At 45.1% G+C, this 24,992-nt stretch overlaps 1 protein-coding gene across 1 annotated transcript in view; it reads left to right on the top strand.

Annotated features, from left to right (window-relative positions):
* Nucleotides 1-24,992, top strand: part of SVOP (SV2 related protein) — a 104,915-nt gene that overhangs the window by 60,954 nt on the left and 18,969 nt on the right. Inside the window, exons 7-11 of the mRNA XM_054443688.1 lie at nt 9,511-9,574; nt 13,869-13,994; nt 15,824-15,952; nt 17,444-17,517; nt 20,480-20,556. Of these exons, the coding sequence (XP_054299663.1) occupies nt 9,511-9,574; nt 13,869-13,994; nt 15,824-15,952; nt 17,444-17,517; nt 20,480-20,556 (470 nt within the window). The remainder of the gene's footprint in view (nt 1-9,510; nt 9,575-13,868; nt 13,995-15,823; nt 15,953-17,443; nt 17,518-20,479; nt 20,557-24,992) is intronic.

Below are 24,992 nucleotides of genomic sequence, written 5' to 3'. Positions count from 1 at the left end.
TTTTGTATTTTTAATAGAGACGGGGTTTCACCATGTTGACCAGGCTGGTCTCGAACTCCTGACCTCAAGCGATTCGCCTGCCTCAGCCTCCCAAAGTGCTGGGATTACAGGTGTGAGCCACCACGCCCAGCCTAAATATCTCTTTTATCTGTGAGGAGGGCAAATAAAAACTAGAAACAAAATTACAGAAGAAATATTTAGCCACCCAAGAGAGCCATTGGCTTCCCACCACTGTAACTCTATCCACTTGCATAAAAATAATGTCTTAATTATACAATGTTCCTATCTAGTTATAAAAATGGCTCCCTTAAGTTCATTATTTGGAAACATTTAGTTGGAGATATTTTGATGTGATTAAATGCAATTAAAAGTTTCCATTAATTTACAATAGCTTTATCCTATTGCAGCAACTTATAAAACCAGATGAAAAAGATTTTCTGTGTAATTCTTAAAAACTCAACAACCAGAAGTCCTTGTAATGTACTCTGAATTTTAAGTGTAAATGTCAATTAGGGCCGGGCGTGGTGACTCACCTGTAATCCAAGCACTTTGGGAGGTTGAGGCGGGCAGATCACCTGAGGTCAGGAGTTTGAGACCAGCCTGACCAACATGGAGAAACCCTGTCTCTACTATAAATATAAAATTAGCTGGGCATGGTGGCACATGCCTGTAATCCCAGCTACTCGGGAGGCTGAGGCAGGAGAATGTTCTGCTCAGACTACCTTACTTGGTCCATTGAACAACTGTTTTATCCCCATATGACAGATGCGAAAACTGAGGCTTAGAGCTCACAAGGGACTTGCTGGAGGTCAGATAGTTATTATTATTATTTTCGCTCTGTTGCCAAAGCTGGAGTACAGCAACACGATCATACCTCCCTGCAGCCTCAAACTTCTGGGCTCAAGCGATCCTCCCACCACAGCCTCTGGAGTAGCTAGGAGTACAGATGTGTGCCACCACGCCCAGCTAATTTTTAAAATTTTTTGTTGAGATGGGCTGCAGGGCACAGGGTGGGCGGTCTCACTCTGTTACCTAGGCTGTTCTTGAACTCAAGTGATCCTCCCATCTTGGCCTCCCAAAGTGTTGGGATTACAGGTGTGAGCCATCGTGCGTGGCCAGATAGTTATTAACTGTAGTGTAGGGGGCCCGGGCACAGTGGCTTATGCCTGTAATTCCAGTGCTTTGGGAGGCTGAGGCAGGTGGATCACTTGAGGCCAGGAGTTTGAGACCAGCCTGTGCAACATGGCAAAACCCCATCTCTACTAAAAAATATAAAAATTAGCCAGGCGTGGTGGTGCACACCTGTAATCCTAGCTACTTGGGAGGCTGAAGCAGGAGAATCGCTTGAACCTGGGGGGGCGGAGGTTGCAGTGAGCCGAGATTGCACCACTACACTCCAGCCTGGGGAACAGAGTAAGACTCTGACTCAAAAAAAAAAAAAAAGAAAGAAAAGAAAAAGAAAAGAAAAAAAAAGTGGAGTGTAGGGTTTGCTTCTACTTTGTAACAAACCACCTTTGCATTCGTGGTTTAAAACAATGATTAATTCAACTCATGATTCTGCAGTAAGGCAGTTTGGTGGCTCCTCTAGACTCCATGAGACTTGCTCATGTGTCTTCAGTCCACTGAATCATGGGGCACCCAGGCATCTGGTCCCATGGCATCTGGACAGGGGTGAAAGGCAGCAAGAAGAAGCCACAAAGCTTCTTGAGGCCTACGCTTGGAACTAGCATAACATCATTTCTGCTACATTCTGATGGTCAAAGCAAGTCACAAGGCCACACAGATCCCAGGGAGGGGAAAATGAACTCTTGATGGGACGTGCTGCAGTCACACTGCAAAGGTGCGTAGATACCGGGAAGGAAAATATTGGAGAAACTTTGGCAAACTGGTTGCAACTGGGTTCAAATCCAGGTGTGTCTGGTGCCAAAGCCCTTACCATGTTGAACAACAATTTCAAAGGGGTTTCGAGCAGATATAGTCAGAAGGTCCTGTTAAATCATTTATATCCACGGCGTCTCTGGTACTGATTTGGAGAATGACTCTGGAATGTAGGCTGGTGGTTCTTAACAGGTTTCTATTCCCTTTAAGGCAGGTAAGAGGAATCACATGTAGAATCCCAGATAATTACACTTTCTCTCTACGGAGGGACATCAAGAAGGAATAGACTTTAATTCAAGCAAAGGAATTAAATACAATTTTATTTTTGTCATTACAGACAATATACTTTTGTTTTACAAAATTTAGAAAATGCAAATAAGCACCAACAAAATGATAATCACCTGTTACTGCCCCGTGTCTCTCCACGAAAACATCAATACAGGTTGGCACTGGGTCAATGTGTTTTTACCTCCAATAGAGGGCGCCATGCACCGCAGCCAAACACCGTTTATGTAAGCGGCTGCGATGGGAAACCTGGAGTAAGGTAACCCACGCCCTGCTTGTGTTTTAGCTGCTCTTAAAGACAGTACCTCAGGTAGCTGCCCAGCTGTTCTACCATGAAACCTGCCTCAGAATGATCTTCAAACTGGTGTCTACAATGAGCTTATACACAAAGCCTGTCCTCGTTCCTCCAAAGACCAGGCAAAAATGCCAGGCTGAGATCACAGGTTCTTTCTTTCCAAACACGCGATCCAAATGGCAAGCCTCTAATTGCCCAGTGCTGTAAATGTGATTATTTGCAGTGGGAATTTATTTATGCCAGAATCAGCTGATTCTTGGCATTGCTAATTTCATTGCTCATTCTTTTATTTTTCAGTCTGATTATAATAATTGCCATACTTTGGATAAAGATCAAGTAGCTTGTTTTCATAATGAACTGCTATAAATAATGGCCAAATGCGGGGCACAACAATTATAGGAAAAGATGTTTCTTGTGGCAAAGGTGGCAAAAGCAAGAAATTGAACACAACCTAAGCATTCATAAATAGGGGGCAGTTAAATAAATGATGATACTACCGAGATGAGGAAGGCTATGCAGCTGTTAAGAATAATGCTCAGCTGGGCGTGGTGGCTCATGCCTGCAATCCCGGCACTTTAGGAGGAAGCTGAAGCAGGCAGATCACTTGACTCAGGCATTCAAGACCAGCCTGGGCAATGTGGTGAAACCTTGTCTCTACAAAAAACACAAAAATTAGCCAAGTGTGGTGGTGCACACCTGTAGTCCCAGCTACTCAGGTGGCTGAGGTGGGAGGATCATCTACCCCAGGAGGTCAAGGCTGCAGTAAGCCAAGATCGTGCCACTGCACTCCAGCCTGGATGACAGAATGAGATGCTGTCTCAAAAGAAAAAAATAAAAAGAGTAATTCTTGGCCAGGCATGGTGGCTCATGCCTGTAGTTCCGGCACTTTGGGACGCCAAGGCAGGAGGATTCCTTGAGCCCAGGAGCGTGAGACCAGCCTGGACAAAATAGTGAGACTCCATGTCTACAAAAAAAAAAAAAAAAAGAAAGAAAGAAAGAAGGAAAAAAAGAAAAGGAAAAATTAGCCGGGTATGATGGTGCATGCCTGTCATCCCAGCTACTGGGGAGACTGAGGCAGGAGAATCATTTGAGCCCAGGAGCTCAAGGCTGCAGTGAGCTATGATCGCACCACTGCACTCCAGCCTGGGTGACAGAACAAGACCCTGTCTCAAAAATAAATAAAGCTGTAGATCTACCTCTATTAACATGAAAAGGTTCCCATATTGTCTTGTTGAAGCATATCCTAACACAGAAATTCAAGAGCAAGAAGTTTCCTCTGGGAGACTCAGCCGCAGGTCCTCCAAATGGTCCCACTTCAAGGAGAGGGAACTGTCCAGTGACGGCTACTCCCGGGAAGTTTAAATTCTTTGGCACTTCTGGCCTGCCACAAAGGCTGGCCAGGCAAGCTTTAATGACCAGAGAAAGTTCTCTGGAAAGAGTCACAGGTACTGGTAGTTGGAAGGTGGACTGGCATCCGTGGACGTGCTAAGAATGGGGATGTTTGGGTGGAACGCTGACAGTGTGCTGTGTATGTTAAGAAAAAAAGAGAAGGAAAGAAGTAAGGGAGGGAGGAAAAGGTAGGAGAGAGGGAAGGAAAGAGAAGGGAAAAAGAAAGAAATAAATAGCATGTTAGTTAAATTTATGTATTTATTTTTTCATAGAAAAGAAGCTGAAAGATTGCAGGCCAGGCACAGTAGCTCACGCCTGTAATCCCAGCACTTTGAGAGGCTGAGGTGGGTGGATCACTTGAGGTCAGGAGTTCGAGACCAGCCTGGCCAACATGGCGAAACCCCATCTCTATTAAAAACACAAAAAAATTAGCTGGGCATTGTGGTGTGCACCTGTAATCCCAGCTACTCGGGCTGAGGCAGGAGAATCGTTTGAACCTGGGAAGCAGAGGTTGCAGTGAGCCTAAGATCGCACCACTGCACTCCAGCCTGGATGAGAGAGTGAGACTCTGTGTGGGCAAAAAAAACTGAAAGATTGCAAAGCAAACTCTGATTAGTAGTTATGGCTTTGGGGAAGGGGAATGGAAGTTGGGGTCATAGGGAGAGGAAGAATCATCACATACTCTGCATGCTTACGTATTGCTAAATTATTTTACAATGAGATTGCATTCATATAATACTCTATAACTAAACAAAAAAACAGAATGAAAAGACTTCATTAAATAGGTTATTGGTTTATTATAAAAACAAATCCTTGATCTCTAAGGACAGAAATAGCTTTGCCCTTAGAATATCCTGCTGCACATTTTTGCACGATTAGTAGTTTGACTTCGATTTGGTGAAGGAAAGGTAAACATGGTATTATTATTATTGATTTTTAAAAATAATATAAGCATACCATTTGGAAAATAGAATAAAATATCAAAGTCATCCATGATAATTGCTGCAATCTTTAGCAACCACTGTAATCTTGGTTTCTATTATCAGGGTTTAGTTAATGAAATTCCCCATGGTTTTTGTTGAGTGAGGTACTGAAAGGAATATAAATTGGAACAACTTTTTGGAGAACCACTTTGGTAGTATATATATATCTCAAATCATAAAAACAGGCATACCCTCTGACTCAAATTCTACTTAGGGGCATCTGTCCTAAGGAAACAATGCGAAGACAAAGACTTCAGCCTAAAGATGTTTAAGGAAGTGTTGTTTATAACCGTGAAACTGTCCCAACAGGGAAGTGATTCATAGGCTGCATGATATAGAAAAACCTAGTTTAAAATGTTGGCTCTTCTGCTTACTAACTTACTAGTTGTGCAATCCTGGTCAAGTAACAACTTCTCCATTGTTGATAGATGTAGATATGAAAATGGTGGTAGTTCGCTCTCACAGTGCTGTAAATAACTATCTAAGACTGGGTACTTTATAAAGAAAAGAGGTTTAATTGACTCACAGTTCCACAGGCTGTACAGGAGGTATGGCTGGGGAGAAATCAGGAAACTTACAAGCATGGTGGAAGGCAAAGGTGAAGCAAGCACATCTTCACATGGCAGCAGAAGAGAGAGAGCAAAGAGGGAAGTGCTACACACTTTTAAACAACTGGATCTCGTGAAAACTCACTCACTATCACGAGAACTACGAGGGGGAAAACCACCCCCATGAGCCAATTACCTCCCACCAGGTCCCTCCCCCAACATTGGGAATTACATTTCAACATGAGATTTGAGTGGGGACAAGAGCCAAACCATCTCTCTCTCTCTCTCTCTCTCTCTCACACACACACACACACACACACACACACACACACACACACATATACATGCACATTGGGAATTGTAATTACTTACCCCCATTGACTTGCAATACTTATTGGGTGAGAGAATCCATGCAGAACATCTAGAATAGTGTTAAGCACACAGTAGATACTCAATAAAAGGTTGCTATTATTAAGGATAGTATGGTTCATGCATGTGATAGAATAGATGTGTGCAAGAGCCTATTGAATGGCATGGAAATGCTTATTTATAAATCAGATTGATAATAGGCATTCAAAACTCTTGAGTATGATCTCAGCTAGGGATTCATACAGAGAGAAAAAGAGAGACTAAGACAGAAAGAGAGAATGTACTAAAATACTTACACTATTAAGTGAGACTAGCTGGCATTAACATTTTCTTCATGCTTTTCTCTAAAGAGAGTCCCACTGAACTACTGAAGCCCTAGCCTTTCTTCTGAGGCTCCTGAGAATTCTTCTTGCTTTGGATAGAGGTGCCTTTGCTCAGAACCCTAACAAGGACTTTTACTGATGATAGCACTGTGTCTAAATCTCAGTGGTATTGCTGAGGCCACCTTTTGAAAAGTGAAATGCTCTGTAAGGAAACACATTGATTGGGTTGCTTAGAAGCAGACAGAACCGGGGGCAGAGATTCCTCTATAAGTGATTTATTGAGAGTGCTCTTGGGAGGAAGCTGTAAGAGGGAAAGATGCTAAGAGAAAGATACAGGGAAGAAGTTCACAAGGATGTGGTTTCTTCTGGACTCACCTGAGCACACAGGGAGCTGAGGGAGTGTTCATTGCTCCACAGGATCTGACCCCCCACCCCTCCCCCAATGCCAGGGGGTGGGCCTTTTATACACATACATGCCAGTCTGCAGCCTGCCCTGGGGAGATGGGCATAACTCCCAGGTACCTCTGGGGTGATGCAGCTTCAGTTGCTCAAGAGTATCTCTAAGAGAAGGTTGCAGGTATGAGCCATTAGCAGAAGCACAAGGTGGGCACACAGACCTAGTAAAGGGATCCTAGGAGATCTAAATGTGTCCCCAGCACCATCTGCCTTCACAGGGTTAAAGGAAATTAACTTCCCTTTATCCCCCAACCCCCACCCCTTAAGAGGAGCTAGGAGAGTAACATGAGGCCATTTAGTAGCTCAGATGCCTGGCTTAGGTGGGAGATATGAGAGAAAAGAAGGCCTCCTCTTTCTAGCAAAATTGAAGGCAGCATGGGGTAGGTGGGAGCAGGGGCTGATTTAAAAGTTCCCTTCCCTGTCCAGCGTGCCCAAAGTCTGAGGAAGTGAAAAGGAGGAAAGTGTGGAAGCAGCAGACAGAGGAGGCAGCCAGTGCAGTTGGGACGCTGGTTACATTAAGCAAACAAGTAAATTGAGCAAAGACATAGCCGTATTGAGGATAATTAGACCAGATTTCCCATTATTGGAGAAGGGAATTGCAACATGGAAGTGAGGAAGTTTAGAATGAACCCTAAGGTGATGACCTGAAATGGAAAGTATCAGTATGAACTCATTTTTAAATAAATATGCACAGATAGATATAGATATGGTAAGTGTGTGAAGAGAGAGGGAGAGAAGTAACATAGAGATAGATAGATAGACAGATAATCTCTTAGCTATGTCCACCGAGAGGCCCAGCAGCAGTGACACCCCAGGAGCAATGAGCACACTGAGCACAGAGATCTTGGTTTCTAAATACCATCTTCTGCCAAAGGGAACCAGGGCTTCTTAGAAAGGTGATGACAGACTCCAGGGCTGGGGCAAAGGAAGTATAAGATGAGCTGGATATCTTGTGCTAGAAAATAGGGAGGACCTCAAGGAATGATGGAGACATGCCAAAAAGACAATAGGAATCAGCTTGAAGGGGCTTCCACTGGGCAGATCTGGGACAGTCTGAGCATCAAAATAATAACAGGTTGCAGGCTGGGCATGGTGGCTCACACCTGTAATTCCAGGACTTTAGGAGGCTGAGGCAGGCAGATCACTTGAGGTCAGGAATTTGAGACCAGCCTGGGCAACATGGTGAAACCCCGTCTCTAGCAAAAAATACAAAAATTAGCCAGGCATGGTGGCAGGCATCTGTAATCTCAGCTACTCAGGAGGCTGAGGTGGGAGAATTGCTTGAAGCCGGGAGGTGGAGGTTTCAGTGAGCCAAGATAATGCCACTGCACTCCAGCCTGAGTGACAGAGTAAGACTCTGTCTCAAAATAATAATAATAATAATAATAATAATAATAATAATAATAAAACAGGTTGCAACTCATGGAATAAAATTGGAATCCTCCAGTCCTTACTGATTAAATGGATAGATAGATAGATAGATAGATAGATAGATGATAGATGGATAGATAGATAGATAGATAGATAGATAGAAGATAAGATAGACAAAGGGGAGGAGGAAACAGCTCTTCTAAGCATCAAAATAGTAATGGGCTTCAACCCACTGTATAAATAGGACTCCACAAGTCTATACTGATTAAATGGATAGACAGATACGATGAAGGGAAGAAGGAAAATCTCTTTCTTACAGTTGAATGTCAACTAATAAATATAGAAGGAATGATAAAAATAAAAAATACCATTTGTGGGGCTGGGCACAGTGGCTCATGCCTGTAATCCTAGCGCTTTGGGAAGTCAAGGCAGGAGGACTGCTTGAGCCCAGGAGTTTGAGACCAGCATGAACAACATAGTGAGACCTCATCTCCACAATAAAAAAAAAAAAAAAAATTGGCCAGGCGTGGTGGTGTGTGCCTATAGTCCTAGCACCAGTAGTCTTGGAGGCTGGTAAGAGGATGGCTTGAGCCTGGAGGGTTGAAGCTACAGTGAGCCATGATCACACCATGCACTCAAGCCTGGGGATAGGCTGACACCCTGTCTCAAAAAACAAAACAAACAAAAACAACCATTTGTTACCATCATAGTGGTAGATGACTTAGATAGAGATAGTCAATGGCTAAAAGCTGGTGGGTAGAGGTTCTATGGGGAACAGGATATTGGTATAATCTGAATACTTCCCCACAAAGGGGAAATATTCTTAATCACAAATGGAAAATTATAACTTAGGGTGGAGAAATCTGTTAGACCAGATTACCAAGCTGGTAATCACCATCACCAGCTTGATCAGGTGATGAAAATTAATGTCACCAGTGATGGGACAGATTGACATTGTGTGCTGAGAAGGGCTCAGGTTGAGGTGTTCCTGCCAAGAAAACATTTTTCCCTGGACTTATTGGATTATGGGTAGGGCTCAATGGCAGCAGTTAGGAAATTTGAGAATCACTTGGGGAGTTAAAAATGCAGGTGAGGTCGGGCATGGTGCCTCACATCTGTATTCCCAGTGCTTTTGGAGGCTGAAGTGGGAGGATCGCTTGAGGCCAGGAGTTCGAGACCAGCCTGGGTAACATACATCTCTACAAATCATAATAATAATAATTAGCCAGGAGTGGTGGTGCATGCCTGTAGTCTTAGCTACTCTGGAGGCTGAGGCAGGAGGATCACTTGAGCCCATGAGTTCAAGGTTGTGCCGTGAGCTATGATTGCACTTCAGCCTGGGTGACAGAGTGAGACTCATAAATAAATAAATAAATACAATAAAATAAAAATGCCGATGCCAGGGCCTCATCCCTGGGAGTCTGTTTCTGAAGGTCTAGGAAGGAAGGGAGCTAGAGATCTGTATATTTAACCAACATCATCTCAGGAAATTCTGATGTAAGTGGTTCACTGACCACCCTTGGAGGAATGTTGGCTGCAAATTCAGAAAACGGTAGCCATTTTCCCACCCAGTTCTGATCTTAACTCCCTTTCTGTCCCTTTTACATTCCCAGGGTGACGCTGTATGCCGAGTTCCTTCCCATGAAAGCCAGAGCTAAATGTATTTTGCTGATTGAGGTAAGGAGGAGAGCGGCCTGGGTCTCTAGAGCGTGTGGATTCCGGCAGGAGGTTCTCAGATATCTTGAGCCACAGGTCAAGGAAAAGGGAGTTTAAGAAAAAAATATTACAGACTCAATATGAAAAGACATAAAAGGATCAGTCACATCATTTCTGACATGCCCGTTTTGCAATAAGGACAAATTCTTCAATTGACAAGAACATTCAATCTATCATCCCTCAAAAAAAAAGTGTCGGCAAGGGTATGGAAGGGTATGTTTTTCTTGAACTGGAAGTAGCTTGTATCTGAGAGCTGGTGTTGAATGGTGTGGCGTGAGTAGACCAAACTCCGGCCCACACTCATATCATCACCCGCCACCTGTCTTTGGTCAAGAATTTCCATTCTTGACCATTTCTGTGGCCTATAGGCTGCCTTAAAACTTTCATGGTCCAGCTAGTTCCTCTCAAGTTTTTCTTCCAGGGTCTCGTGACCCATTTTCTAACCATGATCTGAAAGATCTCAGAGCAAATACAATGGCTCCATGACTCCCCGCCTCATGCAGCTGCCCAATGGCCCCCTCCACACAGTGGCAGAATGGTATATTTGCCCATGCTGGACATTGATTCCAACAGTGATGACTATGAACCCACTCTGATGTCCCCAATCATTTTAACCACACTGACAATGTTAATCGAATTGATCCCACAGCCCAACATTCTGACTACATCTGCTTCTTACCAATTAGGGTGATGTTCCACTGATCCACATTGATGTGGATGAATCCGTTGTTTAAATATTGAAATGCATCTGGGACTTTGGGAGGCCAAGGCAAGAGGATCACTTGAAGCCAGGAGTTTGAGGCTGCAGTGAGCTGTGATCACATCACTGCACTCCAGCCTGAGTGGCAGAGCAAGACCCCATCTATTAAAAAAAAAAAAAAAGGCCAGGCGGGGTGGCCCATGCCCATAATCCCAGTACTTTGGGAGGCCGAGGTGTTTGGATCACCTGAGGTCAGGGGTTCGTGACCAGCCTCGCCAACACGGTGAAACCCCATTTCCACTAAAAAATACAAAAAGTTAGTCAGGTGTGGTGGTGGGCTGTAATACCAGCTAGTCGGGAGGCTGGAGAATTGCTTGAACCCAGGAGGTGGAGGTTGCAGTGAGCTGAGATCGTGCCACTGTACTCCAGCCTAGGCGACAGAGCAAGACTCTGTCTCAAAAAAAAAAAAAAAAGAAGAAGAAGAAGAGGAAGAGGAAGAAGAGGAAGGGAGAAGAAGAAGGAGGAGGAGGAGGAGCAGGAGGAGGAGGAGCAGGAGGAGGAGGAGGAGGAGGAGGAGGAGAAGAAGAAGAAGAAGAAGAAGAAGAAGAAGAAGAAGAAGAAGAAGAAGAAGAAGAAGAAGAAGAAGAAAAGAAGAAAAGGAAATGTACCTAGACCAGCGATCTTGAACTCTGACTGCCCTTCATTGCCTTGCCTGACACTCTGTCCTCTCTCAGGGCTTCCCAGGATTCAGCAACTAAAGAATTAAATCTTGGCCCAGTGCAGGTGGTATGGGCCTGTATAACTGGTGTCCATTCTTTTTTTTTTTTTTTTTTTTTTTGAGACAGAGTTTCTCTCTGTTGCCCAGGCTGGAGTGCAGTGGCACGATCTTGGCTCACCGCATCCTCCGCCTCCCAGTTTTAAGCAATTCTCTGCCTCGGCCTCCTGAGTAGCTGGGATTACAGGCACCCACCACCACGCCTGGCTAATTTTTTTGTATTTTTAGTAGACAAGTTTTACCATCTTGGCCAGGCTGATCTTGAACTCCTGACCTCATGATCCACCCACCTCGGCCTCCCAAAGTGCTGGGATTACAGGCGTGAGCCACCGCGCCCGGCCACTGGTGTCCATTCTTATTAATCAGTGCATTATTTGTTGTTAGACATTTTTCTGTCACTTCTGATTGTCAGCAACAGAAATGGACTGTGGTTCACTTAAGCAAAAGGGGACTTTGGAAGGTTCTTGGGGGCTCCAGAACAAATGGGGAGGCTGGAAGGCCAGGTTTTGGAATGGACTGTATTTGTAGAGTCAGGGTCCCAGTAGGAAACAGCTTCTAAAATTAGGATCACTGCAGATGGTTTAATAAAGGGACTATTGGCTGGGCACAGTGGCTCACACCTATAATCCCAGCACTTTGGGAGGCCAAGGCGGGCAGATTGCTTGAGGTCAGGAGTTTGAGACCAGCCTGGCCAACATGGCAAAACTCCATCTCTACAAAAAAATTAGCCAGGTGTGGTGGCACACACCTGTAATCCCAGCTACTCAGGAGGCTGAGGCACGATAATTGCTTGAGCCTGGGAGGCAGAGGTTGCACTGAGCCGAGATTGCACCACTGAACTCCAGCCTGGGCAACAGAGTGAGACTCCGTCTCAAAAAAAAAATAACAACAACTAAATAAATAAATAAATAAATGGACTATTTATAAAGTCCCTGCCAGAGTGTTACCACCCCAGGCCAGAAGGGGAAAGAGAGGGATTAATGAGCTGCCCAGAGAGTTGTATGATGAAGGCTGCTGGACAGGAGCTAGGACCCTCAGCTGACGGATGCAGCCAGCCACCACTGCTCTGCAGGGAGGGAGCCAAGGGAGTACGTGCTTCAGTCTCTTCTTCCTCCCCCGCTTCCATCTCCTGCAGGGCTCCACACTGGCTGCACCCAATGGGAAGCGCTAGGACAGGGAGCCTGTTGATGGAACCCATACAAAAGTGGAAAAGGATGGAGAGTGACTTGGACAGGCAAACGGAAGATATTCAGCCCATCGAGAAGGGACAATTCTGATAAGGAATTCTGGGGCCATTGGGCAAGGGAGATGGATGTCAGTGAGCAAAATCAATGTGTCCATTTTGTACAACCACGTTCATAGCCGCGTTATTCACACTAGCTAAGACATGGAAGCAACCCAAGTGTCTGTCAACACATGCGTGGACAAACAAGCTGTGGTCTATACATTCATTGGAATATTATTCAGCCTTAAAAAGGAAGGACATTCTGACATATGGTACAATGCAGATGAATCTTGAGGACATTATGCTCAGGGAAATAAGCCAGTCACAAAAAGACAAATACTGTATGATTCCACTTACACGAAGTACCTAGAGTAATCAAATTCATAGAGACGAAAAGTAGAATAGTGGTTGCCAAGGGCTGAGGATGGAGGGGAATGGAGAGTTATTGTTTAATGGGTACAGAATTTCTTGCCAGGTGTGGTGGCTCACGCCTGTAATCCCAGCACTTTGGGAGGCCGACGGGGGTGGATCCCGTGAGGCCAGGAGTTCAAGACCACCCTGGCCAACATGGTGAAACCCCGTCACTACTAAAAATACAAAAAGTAGCTGGGTGTGGTTGAGGGGGGTGCCTGTAATCCCAGCTACTCGGGAGGCTGAGGCAGGAGAATCGCTTGAATCCGCAAGGCAGAGGTTGCAGTGAGCCAAGATTGTGCCACTATACTCCAGCCTGGGCGACAGAGCAAGACTCTGTCTCAAAAAAAAAAAAAAAAAAAAAAAAAAATGGGTACAGACTTTCACGTTTGCAAATTGAGTTCTGGAGAAGGGGAGTGGTGATGTTTGTGCAATATCGTGAAAGTATTTAATACCACTGAACTGTACACTTAAAAATGGTTAAGATGGTAAATTTTGTTATGTGTATTTTACCGTAATAAAAAATTTGAGGCTGGGTCTGGTGGCTCATGCCTGTAATCCCAGTGCTTTGGGAGGCCGAGGAGCCCAGGAGGCCTGGGAAACATAGTGAAACCCTGCCTCTACTAAAAGTACAAAAAAAATTAGCCAGGCATGGTGGCATGTGCCTGCAGTTCCAGCCACTCAGGAGGCTGAGGTGGGAGGATTGCTTGAGCCTGGGAGGTTGAGGCTTCAGTGAGCCATGATCGGGACACTACTCCAGCCTGGGCGACAGAGCAATACTCCAGCCTGGGCGACAGAGCAAGACAAAAAGACAGAGAGACAGAGAGAGAAGCAATGTGTTCACTACCAATTTGACATCACGTAATATTGATCATATTGATCTCCTTAACCAAAGCTGCCACATTGCCCAGCTCCAGCGGGTGCCATGCAAATATTATACAGTGTATAATGGTACCCTTGTGAGCTGGGCAACACGGCAGCCCTGGCCCAACCATATAGACCACAGGGAAAGTGTGGCTATTCTAACCTTACTGACTCCAATCACCCCTTACCCACAGAGATACACTTGTCCACAGCGCCCGCATAATTCCTCACTGTGTGGACCATGCTACCCCCACCACTGACCCTGATTCTCCTGTGCCAGGTATTCTGGGCCATCGGGACAGTGTTCGAGGTCGTCCTGGCTGTGTTCGTGATGCCCAGCCTGGGCTGGCGTTGGCTGCTCATCCTCTCGGCTGTCCCGCTCCTCCTCTTTGCCGTGCTGTGTTTCGTAGGTATCCTTTAAGAGATTTCGGCTTTTGCTATCTGACATCTTACTGTCCACTCTATTTTGGTGGGGAGGGGATAGGGAAGGATACCAAAGCCACCTTTTAAGATTATTTTTTTAAAATCAGGAAATGAGACAAGGGAGCTGTGGCCTGGGGTAGCCCCAGTATGGAGGTTTAGATTTCCTCCAGACAGACACTTCTGGGATGTTTTCTGGGGAGGTAACTGGGGATGGGAGGATACATTGGCCCCATCATTGCAAAATCTACACTTAAAGTGATGGTATTGCACTAGTTGAGACTCTTAAGTTGCAAGTGACAGAAACCCAATTCAAAATGGCTTGAGTAAAAGAGAGGGATAAATACATTTCAGAGGATTCAGTCAGACTTCAGGCATGGCTGGCTCCAGGAGTTTAAATGATCTCTTCATCTCATCTGTGCATAAACCACACCCTCTACTGAGCTCTTGCCACATACTCATCATTTCATAGGCACATGCATGAAACACTTTACAGCCAGTAGACACTAAAATAAGCCTAGAGATGGGTAGTTCTCATGTACGGTAAACACCACAAAAATTCCTGGTAATGACAATAAGTATAATAATTATTAAGCTTAACTGTGTGGCAGGCTCTGTGCTCCATGCACTATCATATTTATTTCTCCCAATAATCACAGGACTATAATGAACCCCTATATTAGTCAGGATGATACCAGCTGCTGAAACAAATAAAGCCCACAAGTTCAGTAACCTAGCACGATAGGAGCTTCTCTCTCACTAACACAATAGTTCAGAATGACTTTTCTGGTTGGCAAGTGGAATTCTGGGCCCAGTTTTTGTCGAGCTGGTGGCTCTGCCATCCTCTAGGGCTTTGAAGTCTTCTACATACAGACAACAGACTTGCAAAACCCAAGTGGAGACCACACAGTCACTTCTTAAATACCTTGGCCAGGAATAGTCTGCTCATATGCCATTGGTGAACGCAAGTCACATGGTCCCACCTAGATGCAAGGGGAGCTGGGAAATATAGCCCCTATCTGGGCAGCCACATCTAAGGACAACTTTGCACTATGAAAAAGGAAGCAGAATGTTGGTGGGCATTTGCACTCTCTGCTATATCCTCTTCTTATTGATGAGAAAACTGAAGCCCAGAAGGGCTAATTGACTTGCTAAAGGGCCTACAGCAAATAGACAAAAGAACTCTAAATCAGATCTTCTAACTCCTAGTCTTTTCTCCAGTGTACTTGCTGTTTCAAACAGCTGTTGCTCCATTTTTACAGAAATGTATGTATGTAGTCATTTGGGGTTGGGACTTCCATTGGCCTAAAAATCTTTCTGATTTCTTTCTTTCTCTTGAACTGAGTTTGCAAGATGATGCTGAATACAGGTGAGGTGTAATTCCTTGAAAGATGGGGGTGAGATTTCTGATAGTGATCTTAATTTAATTCAGCCCTCACCTGGAACTCTGAAAGCAGCCCCAAATAATAGTAATAGCAACCGTGACAATAATAATAACTGCATTAACCCATACCAGGCACTGCACTAGGCACCTTGCCTGGATTATCCTGTTTAATCCTCTTAAGAGCCCTAAGAGGTAGGATCTCTTATCATTCACATTTTATGGAGAAGGAAATGAAAGCACAGAGAAGTCAAGTAATTGTACAGGGTCACACAACCAACGTAATAAATGACGGGGCCAGGATTTGAAGTCAGGTCTCTGGCTCCAGAGCCCCCACTCTTAAAGGCCCCACACACAACAGTGTGTGGCTAGAAGGGAGTGCTCTGTTCCACCCTAACCAGCCACACCTGGGTCTCCTGTCTCCCCCATCCCAGTGGCTGCCGGAAAGTGCAAGGTATGATGTGCTGTCAGGGAACCAGGAAAAGGCAATTGCCACCTTAAAGAGGATAGCAACGGAAAACGGAGCTCCCATGCCGCTGGGGAAACTCATCATCTCCAGACAGGTCAGTGCCTGGACCAATAGACTCTGCAATGTGCGTATTGGGGTGCATGCAGGGGTGTGTGTGTGCATATGGAGTAGGGCATGCATGCGTGGACACACGTGGGTGGGTGTACCCAAGGTGGGGTGTGTGCGTGCACATGGAGCAGATGAGGGCCCAGTAGACAGGACCTACAAGGGTAATTTGGCAACTCCAATCTGTATTTTCACTGCCAAGTTCTAAAAAGGCTTCCTGGAGAATTTCACCAGTGATTAGAGAAATGTAACATCTGCTAATGGGTGCTGTAACTACTCCTGCTTTGGTTTCACCTTTCAGCACAGATGAAGTCTGACTAGCCAATGAGATTGATGGGCAAAAGCTGTGCAATAAAACCACATTAGGAAGGAGTGTGCTTAGATCTAGGGGATCAAACCGCACCCTGTGTAGATGTTCTTAATGAATCGTGCCTCACTCCACTGGTAACACCATCAGGGAGTCCACCACGGTGAAACTTAATGAGCACCTGCTATATGTAGGCACCAGCATTGCACACATGGGGAGAAAAGATTCGGATTTAAGGCTGCAGTCCCTGCCCTCAAGAACCATCCAAGCAGATTGGAGAAACATGACAAATACCTTAAGCAGACATCAGATCCTATGAAGAAATTACCTTTTAAAATAAAGTTATATTTCTGATTCTTTTTATATTATGCAAGAAGAACTGAATGGCATTTCACCAGGTTGGAAGGAGGTGTTTGGTCTGACAATGTAGAGTCCAGGGGACCTGCCCCAAATCTACAGGGGCAGAGCAGGAGGGATTCTTCAAGAGGTGCAGAAGCCTATTTGGTTGCCTTTGGGGAGAGATCCCTTCCATGGATGAGGGAAGGCCAGGCTGGTCTCGAACTCCTGGCTTCAAGTGATCAACCTGCCGCGGCCTCCCAAAGTGCTGGGATTACAGGCACAAACCACCACACTGGCCATAGCATATATTTTTTAAAGAACGTCATAAAGCAAAGTCTGATAAATTTGTAAATTATGTAAAATTGGCCAATCGGTCATTTAGCTAATCAATCTTTTGGTAAATTGGCCTTTGGTGAATTAATTTCTCAGCACATTAACTGTTGCCACCTAGACCTAGAACTGGGGAAGGCGCATGTGTGTGTGTGAAATGGCTGGACATGCTTTGGACTGGTTTTCTGCTCGCTGGGTCCTTGGATCTGTGCTGAGGTCTGAGGGGCCAGGAAGGAGGGATCTGCTTCCCAAGTCCAGGTTTCCAGGTTGGAGGGCGTGAGATCCATCCTGTGGGGATCATGCCCTTGGACATGGCTGGGTTCTGGCTGGAGGGGCTGGGAGGCTGCGTCCTATAGATTTGAGACCTGGGTTCTCAGAGCTCCAGTGTCCTACTTACTAGAAACCTCCCTCCCAGCCTGGGTGTGCACTAGTCTCAGGCCACCAGCCCATCTCCCATGCATCTGTAGGGGAGAGAATAAATACTATGTCCTTGTTTTGAAACAGGAAGACCGAGGCAAAATGAGGGACCTTTTCACGCCCCATTTTAGATGGACAACTTTGTTGCTGTGGTTTATATGGTAAGAGCTGTTTGTTGACCACTTTGACCCCTTTCCACTCCCTGTGCCCTGTTTTGGGTTTTGTTTTAATGCAATGGACAGATAGCACTTTGATTTCAGGCAGCATTTGCAAATTTCAGTAGTTTGAATATCATCCTCCTGATTTCCGTCATATCCAGGTTATCATCTGTACGTACTAGTATTTCCTTAATCTTTTTCTTTAACTTGACTGCTTTTAATCACTTTGCAGGCTGGAGTGCAGTGGCGCTCTCCTAGCTTACTGCAGCCTTGAACTCCTGAACTCCAGCAATCCTCCCTCCTCAGCCTCCCCAAATTCTGGGATTACAGTTGTAAGCCACTGAACCAGGCTTATAACTCTACTTTAAAAGAAAACACCTTAATTGCAAGTCACAGATAGAAGGCAGTCTTAAAGAGAAATACCAGCAAAAGTAACTAGACGGATGGTTTGCAGAGGCAGTGAGCCTCTGTATTTAAGAGATAAGAAGGCTGGCTGGGCATGGTGGCTCATGCCCATAATCCCAACACTTTGGTAAGGCCGAGGTGGGAAGATCTCTTGAGGCCAGCAGTTTGAGACCAGCCTGGGCAACATGGTAAGACCCTGTCTCTACAAAAAAATGTTTAAGTTAGCTGGGTGTGGAGGCATGCACCTGTGGTCCCAGCTACTCGGGAGGCTGAGGTGGGAGGATCACTTGAGCCCAGGAGGTTGAGGCTGCAATGAGCTGTGATCATGCCACTGTACTCCAGCCTAAGCAACAGAGTGAGACCCTGTCTCAAAACAAAAAGAGACGGGAGAGAGGAGGTGTTAAGGACTCATTAGCACATAAGTGAGACTGGGATATAATTTAAAAGGATTGAAAGGATTGAAAGTAAACTTAAAAGGTAATTTTTCTTTCACAATACGATTAAATATTTCTGCTATGTGGGCTGGTAATCCCAGCACTGTGGGAGGCTGAGGCAGGTGGATCACCTGAGGTCAGGAGTTCGAGATCAGCCTGGGCAACATGGCATAATCCTATCTCTACTAAAATACAAAAATTAGCCGGGCATGGTGGTGGGCACCTGTAGTCCCAGCTACTTGGGAGGCTGGGGGATGAGAACCGCTTGAACCCAGGAGACAGAAGCTGCAGTGAGCCGACATTGCACCCCTGCACTCCAGCCAGGGCAACAGAGTGAGACTGTGTCAAAAATACGTGTGTGTGTGTGTGTGTGTATTTATACTATGTCAGTGTCTTCCCTGTAGCCCATATTGCCCCTTGGGTACCACAGGGGTGGCATGTGGCACGTATTTTGGGAACCACTGATATGGTCAACATGGGCATCCTTTTAAGTTCCAGTTCTGATCCTGTTGGACCTTTTCTTAAATAACACCCATGGAAGGGAGCTGGAGACAGAAGGTGTGGGTTGGGGGTGGTATTTGGAGAGTGTAATAACCTTGAACTCCACAATGAATTGGAGCTGCAGTCATCTTTCAAGTCTCTTTGCACCAATTCATGTACACAGCATTAACAGTGAACAAAATTGGCCTGGCTTAAGGCTTTATGTTCTTTTTTCACCAGTTCTCATTTTTCTATTCACCATTTAGCAAAGGTGCTAATTAACAGGGAAGTGTCCCCAAGGTGGTCAATTACAGGGAAGAGGAGAAAAAAGCTTTGATAATATACAGAACAGGCTCTAGCTCTGCCCTGAATTCCTGAGAGCTCAATCAACTCAGCGAGCCTGCAGAATTTTTTAAAAGGATGGTGGGGGGTCAGAGTTGAGAATACCCACCTTTGAGTACATGTAATTTTGTTGGGCCAACGCTCCTTGAATACTGAAGCAATTAATTAGAGACTAATATTAGTGCATTATGAAACCCACTACATTTGCTTGCACACATTGTAACCCAAGGAAATGAATCACTGGCTTCTGATTATGGCTGAGTTTTCATATAACTATTCTACTGGATGAGAATGTTCCGGTCTTGCAAACTTGAGTATTCTAGTTCCTGGGTCAGCCAGGAATTAATAAATGGTGTCATTCTGCTCTGAAATTCGAAAATCACATGTCCAAGTGGAAGCACTTGACCCAGAGCCCTAAAAGATGTTAATGGGACTGTTTTCTTCCAGAGATTGGTCCCATTTTTCCCCTATTGCCAGTTGGGTAGACAGCCTTGGAGGTGTTGTGTCTCTGGTATAGTATAGTTCTGTTACCAGAAAGGTATCCCGATTCAGACCCCAAGAGAAGGTTTTTGGATTTCATGCAAGAAATAATTCAAGACCAGTCCACAGAGTAATGTGAAAGCAAGTTATTAAGAAAGTAAAGGAATAAAAGAATGGCTGCTCCATAGGCAGATCAGCCCCGACGGCTCCTGGTTGCCCATTTTTATGGTTATTTCTTGGTGATATGCTAAACAAGAGGTGGATTATTCATGCCTTCCCTTTTTAGACCATATAGGGTTACTTCCTGAAGTTGCCATGGCATTTGTAATCTGTAACGGCACTGGTGGGAGTGTAGCAGTGGGGACGACCAGAGGTCACTCTCATCGCCATCTTGGTTTTGGTGGGTTCACAGCTGGCTTCTTTACTGCAACCTGCTTTATCAGCAAGGTCTTTATGATCTGTATCTTGGCCGACCTCCTATCTTATCCTGTGACTTAAAATGCCTAACCATCTGAGAATGCAGCCCAGTAGGTCTCAGCCTTCATTTACCCAACCCCTATTCAAGATGGAGGTGCTCTGGTTCAAATGCCTCTGACAGTTCTTGGTCTTTCAAAGGACACAGGATCACTTCCCTTTGATCATATCGTGATGCTTTTTTACCTACCATCTTCTTGCTCAAGGTCCCCAGTAAAGCCCCCAATATCCCAGTGCAGCCCAAAGACTGGTCCCTGCTGCTGTAGACATTGGCCCTTCCCAAGGGGGTAGGGAAAGGGGACTCGTGTTCCTCTGATCATTTCTTTACCTTTCTTGCTTTCTCCTGGCAGGTTTTCCAATGCATTCTCTTACTACGGGTTAGTTCTACTCACCACAGAACTCTTCCAGGCAGGAGATGTCTGCGGCAGTGAGTATCTTGGTTGTCTTTGCCAGCTAACTACTCCCACACCCTAGGCACATACACAGTCATGCACACACTCCCACTCCAGGCTCTGCCCTTAAGGGACTTGGCGTTGCACTACTTCTGTGGTTTCCAAGACACTCTGTAGAAACCTGGACAGTCTTGTCACGATGGAGCTAATCTTAGAGGAGCCACATCTTATGTCAGGGTTTGGACTCTGAAGTTCGCACTGTTAAAAGATAAACCAAGGCACATTAAAGAAAAACAGAGGCAATTTTGAAGAGTTTATCTGAGCGGACAGCGATTTATGAATCAGTAGAAAAGAGCTGAATAAAACAGAAACACGGAACAAAAAGCAGGTGGGTTGTTTCAAAGTGACTTCCCTTATTGGATTAAAACAGAGCAGATTTTCTTGTCAGCCAGCTCAGATAAACTAGGCCCCTTCACATGGTTTGCTGTGAATCTTCCTTTTTAAAATTATTATTATTTAATTTATTATTATTATTATTTTATTTTTTATTTTTGACGGAGTCTTGCTCTGTTGCCCAGGCTGGAGTGCAGTGGCTTGATCTGGGCTCACTGCAGCCTCCACTTCCTGGGTTCAAGCGATCCTCCTGCCTCAGCCTCCCAAGTAGCTGTGATTACAGGTGGCACCACCATGTCTGGCTAATTTTTGTATTTTTTTAGTAGATATGGGATTTTGCAGTGTTGGCCAGGTAGGTCCCAAACTCCTGACCTCAGATGATCTGACTGCCTTGGATTTCCAAAGTGCTGGGATTACAGGTGTGAGCCACTGCGCCTGGCCTATTATTATTATTTTTGAGACAAGGTCTCATTCTTTCACTCAGGGTGGAGTACAGTGGCACAATCATGGCTCACTGTAGCCTCTACCTCCTGGGCGCTAGAGATCCTCCTACTTCAGCCCCCAAAGTAGCTAGGACTACAGGTGCAAAAAGAAATAGCATGTTAGTTAAATTTACTTATTTATTTATTTATTCATAGAAAAGAGGCTGAAAAGTTGCAGGCCAGGCGTGGTGGCTCGTGCCTGTAACCCCAGCACTTTAGGAGGCCGAGGCAGGTAGGCTGAGGCCAGGAGTTAGAGACCAGCCTGGCCAACATGACAAAACCCCATCTACACTATAAGTACAAAAATTAGCTCGTTGTGGTGGTATGTGCTTGTAATCCCAGCTACTCAGGAGGCTGAGGCAGGAGAATCACTTGGACTTAGGAGGTGGAGGTTGCAGTGAGCAGAGATTGCACCACCGCACTCCAACCTAGGCGACAGAATGAGATTCCATTTCAAAAACGAAAAAAAAAGAATTATATTTGGGAGTAAAATATTTTGATTTCCTTCAGGGTCTGCTATCTGTTGAGTGATGTTCTACTAGAGTCAAGTTGGAATTTGGTATCTGATTGCCACGAAGAGTCTGTTTTGTCGGTCTTACGGTCTTTGTTTTAATGTTAATGCTGGTCAGTTGTGCCTAAACTCCAAGAGGAAGGGGGTATAAGAAGGAGGTATGTCTGAACCTCCTTCCCATCGTGGCCAGAATTCAGTTTTTCAGGTTTCTCTGGGGTCCCCTTGGCCAAGAAGGGATTCGTTCAGTAGATTGGGAGCTTAGGATTTCATTTTTGGTTTGCAGTTAAGTTACTCTTAGCTGATTTCAGTTTGCTCACCTACGACCCCACAACACTGGAGCTGTCTCAGACTAATGGCCTCTCAGTTAATTTTTTCTAATAGCATTTCTTTTTCTTTTTTTTTGAGACAGGGTCTTGCTCTGTTACCCAGGCTGGAGAGCAGTGGTATGATCATAGCTCACTGCAGCCTTGACCTCCTGGGCCTAATAGTATTTTAAGGTGAAAATTTAATATAGGTTAAAATTATGGCTGGGTATGGTGTCTCACACCCATAATCCTAGCGGTTTGGGAGGCAGAGGCAGGAGGATCACTTGAGGCCAGGAGTTCAAGAACAGCCTGGACCTTGTCTCTACAAAAAATTTAAAAAATTACCTGGGCGTGGTGGTGTGTGCCTGTAGTCCTAGCTACTAGTTGGGAGTCTGAGGCAGAAGGATTGCCTGAGCCCGAGAGTTCCAGGCTGCCGTGAGCCGTGATTGTGCCTCGGCAATCCAGCCTGGGTGAGAGCAAGACTCTGTGTGTGTAAAAAAAATAAAAATAAATAAATAAAATTATCATCGCAAATCCCCTAAAGAGCCCTCACGAAGTATAGTACTCAGAGCTTTATGGATATGATCCTGTGCAATAATTCTAATGTGCGCATTAAGTTTGAGGACCAAGTTGGCTCTCCACCACGGCCACGTAACAGACTCACCCGGGAAGCTTTTTTTTTTTTTTTGAGACGGAGTCTCGCTCAGTCGCCAGGCTGGAGTGCAGTGGTGCAATCTCGGCTCACTGCAAGCTCTGCCTCCCAGGTTCAAGTGATTCTCCTGCCTCAGCCTCCCGAGTAGCTGGGACTACAGGCACCTGCCACCACGCCCAGCTAATTTTTTGTGTTTTTAGTAGAGACGGGGTTTCACCATGTTGGCCAGTATGGTCTCGATCTCTTGACCTCGTGATCCACCCACCTCGGCCTCCCGAGGTGCTGGGATTGCAGGCGTGAGCCACCATGCCCAGCCGGGAAGCTTTTAAACAGTGCCCAGACCCATTTAATCAGGACTTGGGAGGGCAGGTGGAGCCCAAGCATTCGTGAGTTTTAAAAGCTCCCCAGGTGATTCTATTGTGCAGCTGGAGGTGGGAACCTCTGGACAAAAAGAAACAAATGCAAAAAAGTCTGTATGCTTTTTTATGCCTGTGCTTTTAAGCCATTCTGACTTTTAAGATAACACTAACTTCTCAGCATTGAACTCAGGTTAGAGGATAAAAAGAATCAAGTTCCTGCTTGTGTTTGGGGTTTGCCCAATTATCTTTTATATTAGGCCTCTATAATCATAGTTAATAGTTTTGTTTATTGGTATAAGGATTGAGTGAGGTAGTGGAGTCCCATCTCACTGCGGGGGTGTGGGAGAGTCTGTGTTAAATGCTCTGCTGATGAGCTTCGATTGTAGAGTCAATCACAGGGTTTGGTATTGATTGAGCACAGATTGCCTCTCCTAAGAGTAGAATGCTTAAGCTAAGCATCCTAATGCTTAAACTAAGGATTCAGGGGAATGTCGTAAAACAGGGGTTAGCAACCTTTTTCTATAAAAGGTCAGGTAGTAAATATTTTAGGATTTGCAGGCCACATAACTCTGTTGTTTGTAGCAGGACAACGGTGGATGGCATATTGTTAAATTAAGTCCAGCCTAAAGCTGCCTCCTTGCATATTTTAAGTTCAGCCTAAAGGTTTCTCCATACATAGTGAGCTGTATGAACTGTAACCTAACTGGATGTGTGAACAGACTGTAATCTACTCTTGTGCCAATCTCTGATTTCCGCCACTCAAAAGCAGTCAACTGGCCAGGCGTAGTGGCTCATGCCTGTAATCCCAGGACTTTGGAAGCCGAGGTGGGAGGATCATCTGAGGTCAGGAGTTCAGGACCAGCCTGGCCAACATGGCGAAACCCATCTCTACTAAAAATACAAAAATTAGCTGAGTGTGGTGGCACATGCCTATAATCCCAGCCACTCAGGAAGCTGAGGCAGAATTGCTTGAACTGGGGAGGCCGAGGCTGCAGTGAGCCGAGATGGCGCCACTGCACTCCAGCCTGGGCAACACAACAAGATTCTCTCTAAAAAAAAAAAGCAATCAACTGTTCAAACTCTATTCAAATAAGGCAAACACTGAGCTGTAACCAGTCCAGCAATTTCTGTATCTCACTTCCATTTTCTGTTACTTTCCTGTTTCTGTCCATAAACCTTTAAACACTTGGCAGTACCAGTCTGTCTCTGACCCTATTCTGGCTTGGGGACTGCCTGATTCACGATTTACTGTTTGTTCAATTAAACTCTGTTACATTTAATTTGTCCAAGGTCTTTCTTTTAACAATATAAATGAACAAGCATTGCTTGTGTTTCCATGCAAATTTGAATTTTGGGTCATTTTTATGCCTCATCATTTCTTCTTCTTTTAATTTCTAAAAATCATTTGAAAAAAACATTTTTAGCACATAGGTCGGGCAAAAAACAGGCAAAGGACCAGATTCGGTCAGAGTTTGCCAACCCCTGTTGAAAAGCTCTCTCTTATACCTGGGTGGGAAAGTAAAACTGTAGAACAAGCCCACAGCTGGAAATTAGGAGACCTGGGTTCCAGCACCAAGTACCTGTGTCACTTTGGGCAAGTCATTTACTTAGTATGTATTTTCTACATGCCAGATACTGGTCTATGTGTCAGTGTCCAAGAAAGCCAGAGCTGGACAGAAGTGAAAGCAGTGAAGGAAAATTTCATTTAGTAACAATTGCAATAGGAGGAGAGAGACCTCAGTATAGAACTGGGCTCCTTTCTGTATACG

Source organism: Pongo pygmaeus, chromosome 10, assembly GCF_028885625.2.
Source record: "Pongo pygmaeus isolate AG05252 chromosome 10, NHGRI_mPonPyg2-v2.0_pri, whole genome shotgun sequence".
Taxonomy (NCBI): Eukaryota; Metazoa; Chordata; class Mammalia; order Primates; family Hominidae; genus Pongo; species Pongo pygmaeus.
This window is presented reverse-complemented; position numbering and strand designations above follow the sequence as displayed.